The 13,892-nt window shown below is 46.3% G+C and overlaps 1 protein-coding gene across 1 annotated transcript in view; it reads right to left on the bottom strand.

Annotated features, from left to right (window-relative positions):
- INPP5D (inositol polyphosphate-5-phosphatase D) overlaps positions 1-13,892 on the bottom strand; it is a gene marked incomplete at its 5' end in the record, with an annotated part of 53,568 nt that overhangs the window by 3,483 nt on the left and 36,193 nt on the right. The window contains 16 exons of the mRNA XM_082003378.1: positions 702-784; positions 1,825-1,938; positions 2,102-2,191; positions 3,408-3,489; positions 3,726-3,814; positions 3,970-4,078; positions 4,760-4,898; positions 6,247-6,343; positions 6,833-6,950; positions 7,754-7,950; positions 8,696-8,798; positions 9,327-9,433; positions 10,566-10,689; positions 10,965-11,036; positions 11,215-11,295; positions 12,046-12,133. Of these exons, the coding sequence (XP_081859504.1) occupies positions 702-784; positions 1,825-1,938; positions 2,102-2,191; positions 3,408-3,489; positions 3,726-3,814; positions 3,970-4,078; positions 4,760-4,898; positions 6,247-6,343; positions 6,833-6,950; positions 7,754-7,950; positions 8,696-8,798; positions 9,327-9,433; positions 10,566-10,689; positions 10,965-11,036; positions 11,215-11,295; positions 12,046-12,133 (1,693 nt within the window). The remainder of the gene's footprint in view (positions 1-701; positions 785-1,824; positions 1,939-2,101; positions 2,192-3,407; positions 3,490-3,725; positions 3,815-3,969; positions 4,079-4,759; positions 4,899-6,246; positions 6,344-6,832; positions 6,951-7,753; positions 7,951-8,695; positions 8,799-9,326; positions 9,434-10,565; positions 10,690-10,964; positions 11,037-11,214; positions 11,296-12,045; positions 12,134-13,892) is intronic.

Here is a 13,892-nt window from a genome sequence, read left to right as displayed (position 1 = left end):
GTTACAATCACTTATTGTAGAGTCTTTACCCAATCTCTTGGTGTAAGGCAGTCTTCCCAAAGCTGGCAGTTCTTCTGGACCATTCAGAAGGGTATTGATATGCATATTTGCTCCAAATCCAAGAGCTCTGATAGTTCTTCCAGCTCCCACCATGCCAGGAAATGGAGAACAGCTCTGAACTCAAGGACTTGTCTTTGACATCGACACGCAGAACACTACTTCTGGCCATTGCTGGTCTTTTTAAGACAGGTAAAAAATACTTAGTCAACTTTTCTCAAAAATGACAAGAAAAAAAAAAACAAAACTTTGTCTCACAGGGCAAAGAAACTCCAGCACAGCTGTTTTATCTTCCATCTAAAACTAAAAAAAAAAAAAAAAGGGTCTGCTTAAAAGACTTCTCAGAATAGTTATGTTCACTAAAAAGGTGAAAAAAAGGCACGCTCCTGAGTGACATAATCAGGCCAGCAAGATTCCTGGTCCAGATGAAAGTATACTGGCAAGAAAGTCCTTTCCTGCTTATAAAATACTCTGTTTAGCTTAAGCCCATCCTGCATTCTTACAGTCCCTTTCAAGTGTAAACAAGACCACAACCGTGTTCCTGAAAGTAATGTTTATATAAGCAAAAGATGTAATGTTGCTTATGGGATGCAAGTGGAAGGCTTCTCTTCCATACGGATATGGAATCATAGTCCCAATTTTACCTTTGGAAGAGCATCAACGAACTTTACCACAAGCTCCCCTTCATTCCCATCCTCATTTTCTCCTTCCTGGCTCTTTACAAAACCTGCAAAGGGATGAGAAACTTGTTCACCAGGAGACAGCAAGAACATGGCTAAAAATCCTTTTCAGATGCTAGATCTCCAAAAGGCCTACAATTATTTTCCCACTTGGATACAAGTTTTAAAAGTATTAAGAAGCTTAAAGTCTGAGCTTTGAGTGAATGTTTACACAGTAAACTTACAAGTGATTTTACTGGAGCATTGTTAAATAGTTTTATTTTACAGTTAAACTTGGCACTGAAAAGCTCAGTGCATACATGGACTGGAGGATAAGAACATGACAGCTCTTCCTACGCCACTCAAGATAGCACACTTTTGAAATTCTAATTTAAGATTCGTAATACACTGTTTCCATAGAAATTTATGCAAATTTTGATACAGCCAAAAAATAATCTTTTATGGAACTGTCTTTGACACAGCGCTCTGACATGCGATAATGTGATGAAGCATACACCGAAGGCATGCTGTCCCACTTACAGGAGCAGTCCTGTGATGGGGAATTGCTTAAAAAAAAAAACACAGCAAGGGCACGTAGGCTCGCATTACATAAACAGCTGAGACTCAGCCCTGCAGCACAGGGACAGGGAGTAAAATCTGCAGCACTGGTGGGTACACGGTCCCATTTACAGAATCAAATCACTATCTTTCCTTTCAAGCTGATCCTCTGACTTATTCTTTTCAAGCCAGGGTAATTAAATTATTTTTATTAGCATAATGCTGATGCTTTATTTTGAAAGCACCTGATCATTTGTAGCAGGCACAATTAGAAATTTAATCAATCGAGTGTTCGCTAAGTAGAGATTTTCTGTGTGATAAGCAAGAACAACACGTGTTTCTTTTCAAGAAAGGAATGATCAGATTGCCAAACAAGATGGAAGAAATGGTGGAAGGCTACACATCTAAGCATGGATTACAGCTGAATGGCTGTGGGGTTTGGATTGTATTGCTGACGGTATGGGATGACTTGTGAACTACAACAAATCTCTCTCAAATCCAAACAAGCGGGAAACTTTGACAGAAAGAATAAAGATGGGCAAAACCATACTTTCTAAGCAGCTAGAGTGGAACTCGATGTAGAACTTGGTCTGGGACTTGGTCTTCAGAGTAGCATAGCAGTGCAGGAACTCTATCTCCCCTTGGGAATCCGTATACTTGGAGTCTAGGAAAGAACAAGGGAAAATAATGGCATTTTCAGTAGGAGATTAAGAGAGGGGATTGTTGAGGGGACTCTTTAAGAATCAGCTTTTTCTTTCAACATATACAAAGCACTGCATTTTGTATCCAAAGGTGAAGACAGCACATTTGCACCTAGTTTGACTAACCATTCTTTGAAACAAACTGCGAGGTGACTCCCACTTCAAAGGTGGCAAAGACAGGACTGTGGTCACTTGTCATGATGTCAGTGGTGCAGCCTGCAAACAAGAAAGGGAGGATAGTTACTGCCCTGTGTTTCTGCCCTGCTCCAGCGAGATCGCTGCAATAGAAATATTATTCGGTAATTTTCCAAAAAACGTAACTGTCGCTGTGGTAACTGTCTCTAGTCAAAGGTGTTCCTAAATAATCTCATGTTACTATACGGGAATGTAACTCTCTTGTCAAAATACATAAAGCTTTGGTTAACGGACACAACTTTACCGCATCGTTTTGCAAGCGACACTCAGTACAAGAAGTACTTGCAGGTTTCCCCCAGTACAAAAAGCACTTGCAGGCTTCCTGGTTGCCTCTGCAACATGCACAGCTAATTAAAGCTCTAATATGGCAGGAAATCACACGAGAATACACTGGTGCTACTTCGGTGCTACAGAGCAACTCACGGCCCGAGATTAACAGTGAGCGAGCAAGGTCTTGACTTGACCTAAGCGCACACTGAGCTCCAGCAAGCCCAGCCTGTTGAGCAGAACAGCGTATAAAAGCAGATGCCAGACTTTCCAGAGGTGCTTATTTGACCACACACCTCATCATCAGAGGCTCTGTGATCACATCAGTCCGCCTTATCCCCCAAGAAACTTCTACAGCCCTTTTCTCAATCCCATGCATAGGAAACCATCAACATCATATGCTCGGTTCTACATATAGGTGATGAAATTTCAGGAGCTGCTACCCGAGTCTTTTTTTAAACAGGTCTTGCGGGCTTCCTCTCTTCCCTGCACTGCACTTTTGTGATGCTTCTCAGCAAGAAAGGGAACAGGCTCTGGGTACCACACAGTCCTTCTGAAATATGATTTGATAGAAGAGAGATGTTTGCAGCTCCAGCCTCTGCAGGCTGGACCGTGTACACAGGGTCTGCCCTGCTGGCACCATCAAGTAAGAAGCTGCTGGTTGCAACTGCACAGGAAAAGTGGTTGTTGTTGCCAAGAACTAACTGGTGTAAAGTGATCCTACAGCGTGGCCTAAAAGCTGGACAGCTGCAGCTGTATGAGTTGTATTCTGCATGTAAAAGAATAGCAGAATTCATTCCCAACCTTGTAAGGTTACAGGCAGAGAAATTTGGCTCCATTCTGCCTGGTTTAACATCAGGTCTCTCTATGCTGAGTGCTTGGCAGTGCAGGGAGATCCTACAGACTCTGCTCTGAATCATTTCCGTTTCAGACTGATTGCTTTGCTATCTACAATCTGTTATCTACCCACCATAGGACTGACACACAACATGCACCATGGGGTATGATTTCCAGAGCACTCGATCACACCAGGATGGCAAATTGTACTTCATCTGCAAACCAAAGGAGAAGTGATGTCAAGAAGAAGGGAAAGGACCAGTTCACAAAAGAACAGGAAATTCACTTGCCCGAGCACCATACATTTGTGTCAAATCTTTTGGTTTGTATTGACTCTTTTCAAAATGATACAAGGGCAGAAAATGCAGATTGGTTTAGGTCACTTTCTTCTGCAGGAGTTACTTTCCCTGCTCTGCCATATACTTCTGAAGGGAAATCAGTTTTCACCTACCCCTGTAGCCTTTTGCTTGGTGTAAGCATACTTCTCCCGGCTACCTCTTTCAAAACGGTAGGTTGGAGCAAAAGAAATCTCTTCTTCCTCTAAAACAGAGAGATAGCTCTGTTAGAGTTTGGCCCATTGAGAACCCTCAGCTGGGCAAGACGGCTGCTGCTCTGTACACCCTGCCCCCACCAAGTCTGGCAGAGAAAGTGGCTGAAAATGGGAGAGGAATCTGCCAACAAACTCAGAATCTTACCGAACTGCAGAAACACCTTTTGGTCCTTTCTCTCTATGAGAAGCTGGTCAAAAGCCAGCAGCTCCGGATACTGCTGCTGCCTGATCTTCTGGATAATATTCTCCGCTTCCTGCCAACAGGGAAACAGCAGAGCTGCAGATGATGCAAAACCTTCTTATAAAAACTCCCTTCACTAGTGAGCCAGCAAGCGCTTCTGAACTGTTTCACTGAGCCATACCCCCTGTCACTTCCCCACCTTTCCCTTCACTGAAAGGCGCCAGTCTTTGCTGCACGGCTGAGCATTTGTCTATCGAAACAGGCATCAAAATGCCCACACATCCCCTACACAAGCACACACACACGCAACCAGATGCACATCAGCAGCAGGCTTGCTGTTGCCTCCCGCCTACTGAAACCTATCCAGTACTTACGACGGCTTGCCTGTTTCTGAAGGCCTGTTCTGAGCCATTAAAAGCTAACCAAATGGAGCAGAAAGGCAATCTCTGGATCAAGCTGTTCAGGGACAGATGCTCGCTCACGGTGGGAAGAAGAGTTGGGAGGTTTGGGGAAGCGATGCTGCCTGGAGCACCAAAGTGTGCCAGACCGCATTCCTGGCGTGCCCAGGGCCCGTTAATCCTTGGAGAGGGCAAAGGGGATTTCCTTACTCTCCCTCAACTGGTGCCAGACTCCTGCCCTGGGGATCCCTTCTGCCTCCCCTCTTTCTGCCATCTTGCCCTAGGTTAGAAAGACATAGCGCTTCTATAGCGACACGGTATTTTGTCTCTCCAGGGATCCACACAGAGTCCCTAACCGTTGGGGGCTGTTCCACACGGTAGTTCAAGTCTCCCAGCCAGAAAAGATGAGTAAAGCGATGAGTGATGTTGAACGGACTCAGTTTCTTATCTCCCAGTGTCAGGAAGCGCAGGATGTTCGTGTAGTTCTGGTTGCGTCTGTCAAGACAAGAAACATCTGCCTGACATACTAAACTGCCATGCAATTTCTAAATGCCTGGGCTGGCAGAGACTTCCGCTTTATCAGGCAGGAACCTACCCGGCTCAACATCTAGAGGAGAGCAGATCAGAGGCCAAGAACTTGCCACCCCTGCCTCACACTGCACCTCAGCAGACAGGCCCAGGTAACGTGCTCCCACTGAGCCAACCTACTTCATGCCACCGGTAACCACTGTCATGCTGTAGCTTGGACCGTGTGTGGCCTGGGGAGCTGGCGGGCAGGAGGACAGCCTGCCGTGAGGAAGGGGCAGTGGCATTTACAGCAGCTCCAGGCTGCTCTACCTTGGGTGTCAGACTGTTCCCACCTGAATTGAAAGGCTGGAAAGCTGTCCTAAAGCCACTTTTGTGGCCTCCTGGGGCTGTGCTTTTCTGAGCTGCATGTCCTAGAAACCCAGCATAAGACTGTTGCCTTCAGATTTCAGCAGCAAACACCTATCTAGATTTTGGCAGCTATTCCAGGCCCTGGGGAACCCTTCCACAGAAGTTAACTCCATCAGTGGCAAAGACCCTGTGCAGAAATCGCACACCATCTGTTGTCTGGGTCCTGGATGGGGAAAGATGGCAAAGCCAACCTCTTCATTTCAAGTCCTCCTTGCTTTGAAAATCACTCTTCCAACTGCTCCAGCTCCTCCCAGCATGGGCACACGTCTCCCACCGATGTCGGGATCTTTGCCCTTCCAGTCCTGTGCTGCACAGAACCTGCCCTAGATGATGGAAACTCATTTCACAGCTGGGTATAGAGTATTAGCCACCGTGGAGGTATTTCTGTGCTACACACCTCCCTCATGGTATTCCTGAGAGCATGCTCTGCCTAGCAGGATCTTTCTCAGCTGCACACCAGGGCACACCACAGTCCCCCATGCTCGCAGCACTGCCCACAGTGAGGAGGCAGAAAGTCCCCATCAGCATCCCATTCTGGGATGGGAAAAGCCTTCCCACATCTCTCCAAAACACTGTAGATAAGGGAACTGTTTTCCTCGTGTACTGGGCTTGTGTGACAGGTCACAAAAGTGTTGTGTGAGACATTTACAGTTGCCTCTGAAATCCTTTTGCTGTCCATTTCACCTGCACCCGTGTGGTATGGCGATAGAGCCAAAGTCCGTCATTTAAATGGTGACACAGTGAGTAGCGTCTTTAGCACAGGTTGCCCTCCCAGGAGACATTTAATAGTTTTTTATGTCCAGGAAAACATGCTTGTGACTGTCTGGTGGGCCCTCCTTCCAAACACAGCCCACAGAACTTCACCCTGGGTCACCATCCATTTCTGAGAGGGAAGGATGTATCTTACCTGTGTTTCTTTTCACTTCCTGAAGTCAAATGGCTGTTAACAAACCCAAAAGAGGTTCCATTAAACATGAATGACACCCCCACAGCTCCTTTATTACCTAGAAAAAGATAAGCCAAAAACATCAAGAAATCAATCACCTTCAGGCTGAGTCTAGCAAAGATAGTAAAGCAGCTAGTGCATCTTAAGTGAAGTGGAAGGTGGAGAAGAGAAGTAAGTTGACTTAATCAGCACAGAAAGAATTAGTACATACAGCACAGATTGTGGTAACAAATTTTCTAAGGATGCTAAAAAAATTAGTTGAAGGGAGAGAAGTGCAATTTCCCTGTGAAACCCAAGAAAGCAATCCAATAGCCAGTCAAAGGTGCTTGCTGGGAATATATCTATATGTGTATACACACAAATAGATTTCCTCTCTTACAGGGTAAGATATAATCAGTGCTAGTAGGATATAACTTTAGTACCACTAATGTCACATAAATGTAGTCAAAGGAGCCTTCTGGAGAAAGAGCTGTTCCAATTCAAGGACAGTATTGGCACAGACTGAACAGATCTCAATCCTTTGGACAAGACCGGGTCTGTTCCTCACCCAGTGTGTTTGCGATGCCTGTCTTCACGTTGTCTGTGCAGATGTGGCTGATGCGGTTCTCATGTTCTGGCTTGGCCAGCACAACAATCCTGATGTTCCAGAGGGTATGGATTGCTATCTGCAGGGATGGAGAGGTTAGAGGTTATATTTCTGCACATACCTGTGGACCTGCACCGGAGCTGCAGCCTTCCTGTCTCCTTCTGTAGTAGTTCTCCTACACCAGTTTTCTTCCTGTGCTCAGGATATGCTTTCAGTCATTTTAATCAAAGGTGGGAGGAAGGACCTAGCTATTTTCTAGTGCTATTTTCTAGTGAATCACTGGACTGCCTTGCTCACCCAAAACAATTTCCCAATCAACATGCAAGTCATAAGTCCTGCTCTCCTGTGGCCTTCCATATATGCTTAGATTTGTTTCTTGACATCACTGAAACTCAGGAATGACCAAACCTGGTCTTACTAAGGTTCAGTTTCTTTTATGATTGTGCCTGTGTGCTGTTACATCCTGTTTTGAAAGTGCAATAGCCTAGGATGAGACGTGGGCTACATCTGTCTCCAAAAGTTTTACAGTCTCCTCCTTTATAAAGGTCAAAATATCACCACCACGTGTCTCGGCTGCTCAGCATCTGCCCCTTGCTCCGAGGCTGGCAGGCAGAGGAGCTTCATGGCAGTGTCCCTGCTTTGGCAGAGCGGGGGTCACTATCCATAGCAATATGCCCATCTAGACAGCTCCAGAGGAGGATCTCGTGGAGTCCACAAGCAGGTTCAGTTCAGTCTCCCTCATCCAAATGCAATGACAATACAGGGAGGGAAGTGGAGGAGGTGTAGGCAAAATGTCACTTATTCCTCTGTCTCTTTTATTTGCACAACACGTACTCTCCTCATATGCCTGAGTTATGTGCAATAGCTGGAATAACTCCTCACCACTTTGAAGCTGATACTGGTGATTTCCTGCAGGGATTGTCTCAGGGTCTCCAGCCATTCCTTCTCCCCTTGGGGATCCTCCTGGGTGCCAATCACATAGATGTCATGAGGAATGTAGTCAGCAGTGTCATCACGGGTCTTCCCCTGCCCCTTGGAGAGAAACCAGGAGGTGATCTTCTTTGGGGGAGGTGCAGCACCTTTTATTAACAAATCAAACACCAAAATAAGTCAGAGTATGTTCTGTCAAACCCAGGATACAGACAACCCATGGGGACAGAAATACCAGGCTTCACATTCACTCTGTCCCATATCAGTCTCATATCAGCCAGGGCACGCTATTCTAAGATGACAAAGATGTTAGCCATGAGATGATTCACTGATGAAGGAGCGACTCTGCTTTGACCATCCTCCTCTCTTTCATTAGCTTGCCAAGGCCAAGGCTAGCCAAGCGTAGAGGTAGGGAGCTGTACTCCTGGCCTGCCACTGCCTTTACCTTACCCATTAAGTATGACTGAGCACAGATAGCTCAGCCTACAGCAGCTGAACCAGGCTTTTCTCCTAAAATGGGAAAAATAACCCTCCCTAGTCAGGTTCAGAAGCAGCTGATGTGCAGTTATTGGAATTGTTCCTGCCCTTTCTGCAAGGTGGAGGATAGCAAACACTGCTGCACCAGCTCTCTGCCAGCCACAATTCCCTGTCATTGGAGGAATCCTGCAGTACCCATCAGGGCCAACTTTATGGTCCGTTGACTGGAACCATGAAAAGAGTCAAACCGCATGCAAGAATAAACCGAGAGATCAGCTCTTCCCCTGTCCCCGTGGAAGACAATCCTGGTGTACAGATCTGCTACCGAACAAACAGTGTCTAGAGCTCATCGTGGCAGGTGAGCACACATTTTGGCAAGTGTCTTAAGGAACACCCATGTCAGAAGGGAACCCGTACCCATATTCCAGGTCCCAATGAAGATGGTGATCATATCAGGCTCTGGTTGCTCCGAGTGTTTATTCTTCATCTGCTGCAGAAGTTGGCAGAACCCTTCTCTCTTCTAGACAGGGAGGAGCAGAGACAATTAATGAGATGCTTAACTCCTCCAACACAACCTCTTGAAAAACTAGCTGAACCAGGAAATTCCCAGCACACTTGAAGGGCAGATTAGCTCTCCACTCTCATGAAACCTTCGAACAGGCTGGCTTTCCTGGGGTACTTTCTTAGGCACTTAGCTTGTGCATTACTTTAACAAGTGCTGAGCCGGTCAGAAGAAAGCCCAGACTTCCCTCTCATTTGTCTATATGAACCTTTTTGCAATTACCCTCACATGACTGCTTGCCTCTTCTCACTGCTTGCTGACACTCTGTTCTCCTGCCGCAGTGACAGCAGCTAGGTATGTTTGCCCTCTCCAGCATCTCCCTTTACACAGTACACTTGTTGATTTTCTGGATGCTTCCAGGACAAAGGAGAAACTTCATTTTCACCAAGCCAACCCAGTTCCTCTTTCTGCCAAGGAATGCCCCTTGTACCACTCGCACCCAGGTACCTGCTCCAGGCTGGCAGGAAGGAAACATTGTGTATGTACCTTGGAATCAGAAAAAACATATTCCTTCCGCTGCGTTTTTTCTTTTTCTGTTTCCAGCACAATCACCAGTTTGTTAGGGACCTTCTGGGACTTGATAAGCTGCAAGACTAAACAGAGACTGAGTGTCATGAGCTGCAGTCACTGAAACTAGAATCCCACCAAAACTAACAGGACCTCACTCACAGGCTCAGGACTTACACAGTCTTTTATGTCTGAGGCTCACTTTGCCCTGCATAACTACATTTTAATGTTGCTTAATCCTGTTGCCTGTAGGAATAGATTTGGACTCTGAAGTAAAGAGGACTCCCAAAACTCATTCTGCTCTTGTCCATACCAAGTTCCTGCAGTCTGAAGTGAAGCCTTGGCTTCCTGCAAGCAATCTCTCTGTCTCCTCAGCCAGACTACATATATTCCTTTCCCATCTGTGAAACAGGAGGTAAAACCTCATTTGGTGGTAAAGGTGATTCCTCCCCATCTAAAATAGCAGCTAAGTAATTACGAACACCAGCTGGAGAAAGCCATACATGAACACTAATCTTTTCAATCACTGCCAGCAACAGGTTGATTTTCCAGCAGGAGAGAGCCCAAGGGCATCATTTACTCTCTGATAAATCCTACCCTGTTTGGCTCAATCTCAGTGACCTGCCCATCCAGAAAGACAACAGTAAAAAAAAAAAAAAAAAAGGAGGGGGGGACTTTGTTTGAATTGGGCCTTCAGACCAAACTGACATTGTTCATCAGAAGAGATATTGATTCACATACACACACACAAAAAAAAATCAAGGGGAAATTCACTGAAAATTTTTACTGAAACTGAGTAGTTGGCTTTTTACCATCAAAAATCATCACAGAAGTCAGTATGTTCCTGCAAAATGTTTTTGTTCCAGTGACATTGCTTTTCAGTAGAAAATGGGTCTGTTGCAACCAGCTCTACAGGGAATCTTCTATCAAAACCTGCTCCCTTTCAGTCCTGCTACCACTGTCTTCATTTAGACCAGGAGGCCAGGTCTAAAACAATCTGTGAAAGCTGGTTGCCACAGGAATGACTCCCTGTTCTCTGCAGGCCACTTTGGGGATAGGCAGTCTAGACTGACTGGAGCCTTGCACAACACCCAGGACCTGGCAGAAATATCTGCACTCTGGGCCAAACCTTGCCCTCAGTGGGACCAGAGGGAACCCCTCCCCATCATCTAAGGGACCGAGAGTCTAGTCCAGCATTTGTGACCTTAAGCTTCTTACTTTTCTTGTGGGTATAAAACTTGTCTTCTGGACCATCCTTAGATCTCTTGATAATCAGTTTTCCCATTTCCACATCAACCTTGAGATGTATTTTTGAGAAAATTCCTAGGGAGTCAGCTTTCACCTATTGGAAAACGGAGAGATTTTTCATAAGCAATCTTCTACACTTCAGTCATGTGTATTACAATGCAACACTTGCCTGAATTCATGGACACATATCGTCATTATGCCAATCCCACTAGACATCTCTTAAGCATTTGCACAGTGCTAAAAAGCATCCAGGAATAGCTGTTATCTCTGTGGCAGCACAGCAAAGTTCCCAGGAGCTGAGATACTGACATAAATCTACATTACTGTCCTTCCACATTGCGATTGGCATTGTTAAAGAAGTACATTTACCTCAAAAGTGACAGGGGGGATAAGGGAGCGTCGGTGTGTTGAATCAGGACCTTCAATCAACAGTGTTTTCACCTGCAAAAGAATTTATGCGCACCAGATTGCATTTGGTTATTCTGCACTACCTTGAGAGTAATGAAGTCAGAGCAAAGAAATCTTACTCTAGCAGAGGACTGCACTGATGATGAACAAGAAGCATAACTAGAGGCAAAAGGTGACAAGAAGGTAATATAAAATAGCTTTAAAACTCTACCTTTTCTTCAATGGAAGACAGCAAAGCAATCAGCTGATTGAGTTTCAATACAATATTGACTGGACTAGCTTCACCAAGCATCTGATAACACAGAAACAAAAAAAGAGAGAGATGCGTAATTACCAAACCCACAGAGCGTGGCCTGGAAGCGCAGCGGTCTCGCCCCAGGGACACCTTGCACACAGAGCAAGGAGCAGCCCTTGTGCCGCTGCCGCCCTAATCCATAACGGGCAGCACAGCAGCACAGAGTTTGGCTGAACATGCAGAAGTATGGGAGCATGGAAGGACAAATTTGCAAACCTTGCCCATAGCTTAGAGGCAGCTGGGCATGCGAGGGAGTCAGCTTGCTGCTGGGGGACAGGTTTGCATGACCAGGTCCAGGGTTTAACATACAGAAGTCCCAGACTTTTGGTTTTCTGGGCTACTGGTAGGGAGAGGAAGGTCATGGGACTCAAGTGGGCTGTGGGAAAGAAGGATTTGGCAGTGAAACATCCTGGAGTGAAGTTTGTGGAAGGAGAAATGTGCAGTCGTAGCCTCCAGGCTGAGGGAGGATGGGGAGATGGAAGTCCTCAGGGAGTTTGCTGCACTTTCTCTGGGGCAGGAAGGGAGAGCAGGCAGAGGGGACTACGGGATAAGTGAAACTGTGAGGATGTAACTCACTGTGTGCCCTCTGCACTGCAGCCAGAAAGAGGCTAGAGAGAACAGAAGTGGTACCTGATCACCTGAATCCCACCAGTCACTGCTGTGCAACCAGAACCCTTCCCTCCTGCCGTGCTGACCGCCACCCACGCTCCTCTCTCTCCTCCTCATCCCACCTTCCAGCCAACTTACTTGTGAGCGCTGATGGATACCGGGGTGCAGCTGCTGCTCAAACACCTTCTGGATGGATTCCAGAGATGGGAGAGTCCTAGAGGCTTCACTGGGAACAGAGACACAGCGGAGGTCTGAGGCTGCGGTCGGGGCCCTGGGCTGGTCAGCTCTTGGTCTCTTTGGACAAAGCCACGCGGCAGAGACCATGGGCACATATTGACACTGGGCCTGCTCTCGCCATGTGTCGTGCTCTTGTCCTCTGCTGCTTACTGCCCTCTGAGTTGGTGGGATGGGTGCTGAGAGCATTTCTCAGCTGCCTCAGTGACACTGCCAACGAAGGCAGCTTAGAGTTAGGCAGCTGACTTTCGATGGCTGAGGCATGGGCGTACTGGCTGTTCCTTGGGTTTTGCTTTGGAGGTGGTAACTTCTTTAAATCTCCCTAGAAAGGTGTCCCAGTCTGGGCCAAACCAGAGAACACTGTAAAACCAGCATCAACCCAACTATGCCAATTCACAGATCGAAGCGTGCTCAAAAATCTCAAAGCCCTATGAAGTTTGGTGCCTGTGAATGCCCCAGGGGCAGGAGCAGCTTGGTTTTGCACAGTCCATGCACAGCTGCTGAGGCTGATGCAGGATGCTGGGGACACTGGGCAAAAAGGAAACTAATTTCTTAGATTTTTCAGCTCACGTGACGAGAGGAGCCAGGCGCAGCGAGGGGGTGGAAGAGCCAGCCTTTAATCTCTTGAACGGGAACTGTTTGCGGGTTACAATGAGATTCCTTCAGCATTTCCCAATTAAGATTCCACAGGATGCTCATTTGTCAAAATGCTGTTGTATGAATTTGGCACAGAAGCCATACTCCGATAACGACAAGACTTATCACGGAAAGAGCAGCCAGGGAGCGCAGGTCAAAAGGAAGGTGATGGTGGGGAGTAGTGCGAGGATGCTCGCATTGTGCCTAGTCAACAGCGGATATTAATGATTTCCCTCACTTTCCTAAGTCTGAATGGACCTGATTTTACTCCCTGTTTGTTGGGGAAAGCGCTCCAAAGCAAAAGTATGCCTATGTGAAGATTAGATATTTGTCTAATGGACAACCATGGATGATTAATTGCCTAAATTACGCACTCATGTTTGAAATTTCAGTCTGAAAGACTTGCCATGGGGCAAGGAATCTGGATCTGCTAAACTTAGCCCTTCAACACCACTACTCAGCTTTGGATCACCTAGGGCCAGTGTCACTGCAAATGGCTCTGGCCCCAAACACAAGACTCCCATTGATTTCAGCAGCCATAGAGTCACGCCCCAGGAGGCTGCAGGCAGTTACAGCAGCATTGAGTGAAGTTCAGTTTTTACAGAATGAAAGGATTTTTACTGTGACCAAGAGTGCAGGACACGTAGGCCATCTCTCGAAAACGCAAAGCAGCAGCTACTTGAAGCAGTTCAGAAATGATTTCTCACGGGAAAACTGTCCTCTGTTTACTGTACGGTGCAACGTGTAGCGTGCTTGTCAGGATGGGGGAAGAGCATCTGCAAGTGTTCAAACTCAGCAAAACCACAAAGTAGTTTTAATCGCATTTATAACCCCTTTTTGTTTTCCTCTCTCGATAGAATGAAGGAAATATATGTAGTGATCTTCACTGAAGTGTCAGAAACCCGTGTATCCATGTAAGATTGCACAAGTGCTGGTATCACAAGCACTTGAAAAGCTGCCTTAAAAAGCTCCATGTGGAAATTATCCAGTGAGGGAGAATAAAACAGGAGCATGCAGAGCAGTGATTGATGACGAAATGATGGCTTTAGACAGTAGCAGGCTGAACAGGCCACTATTAGTGTTTTTCACTTAAAGCTGGTAGGGAACTCTGAACA

The sequence above is a fragment of the Phaethon aethereus genome (assembly GCF_964289735.1).
Source record: "Phaethon aethereus genome assembly, chromosome: 9".
NCBI lineage: Eukaryota > Metazoa > Chordata > Aves > Phaethontiformes > Phaethontidae > Phaethon > Phaethon aethereus.
Note: the sequence above shows the minus strand (reverse complement) of the source record. Positions and strands in the feature narration are given on the sequence as shown.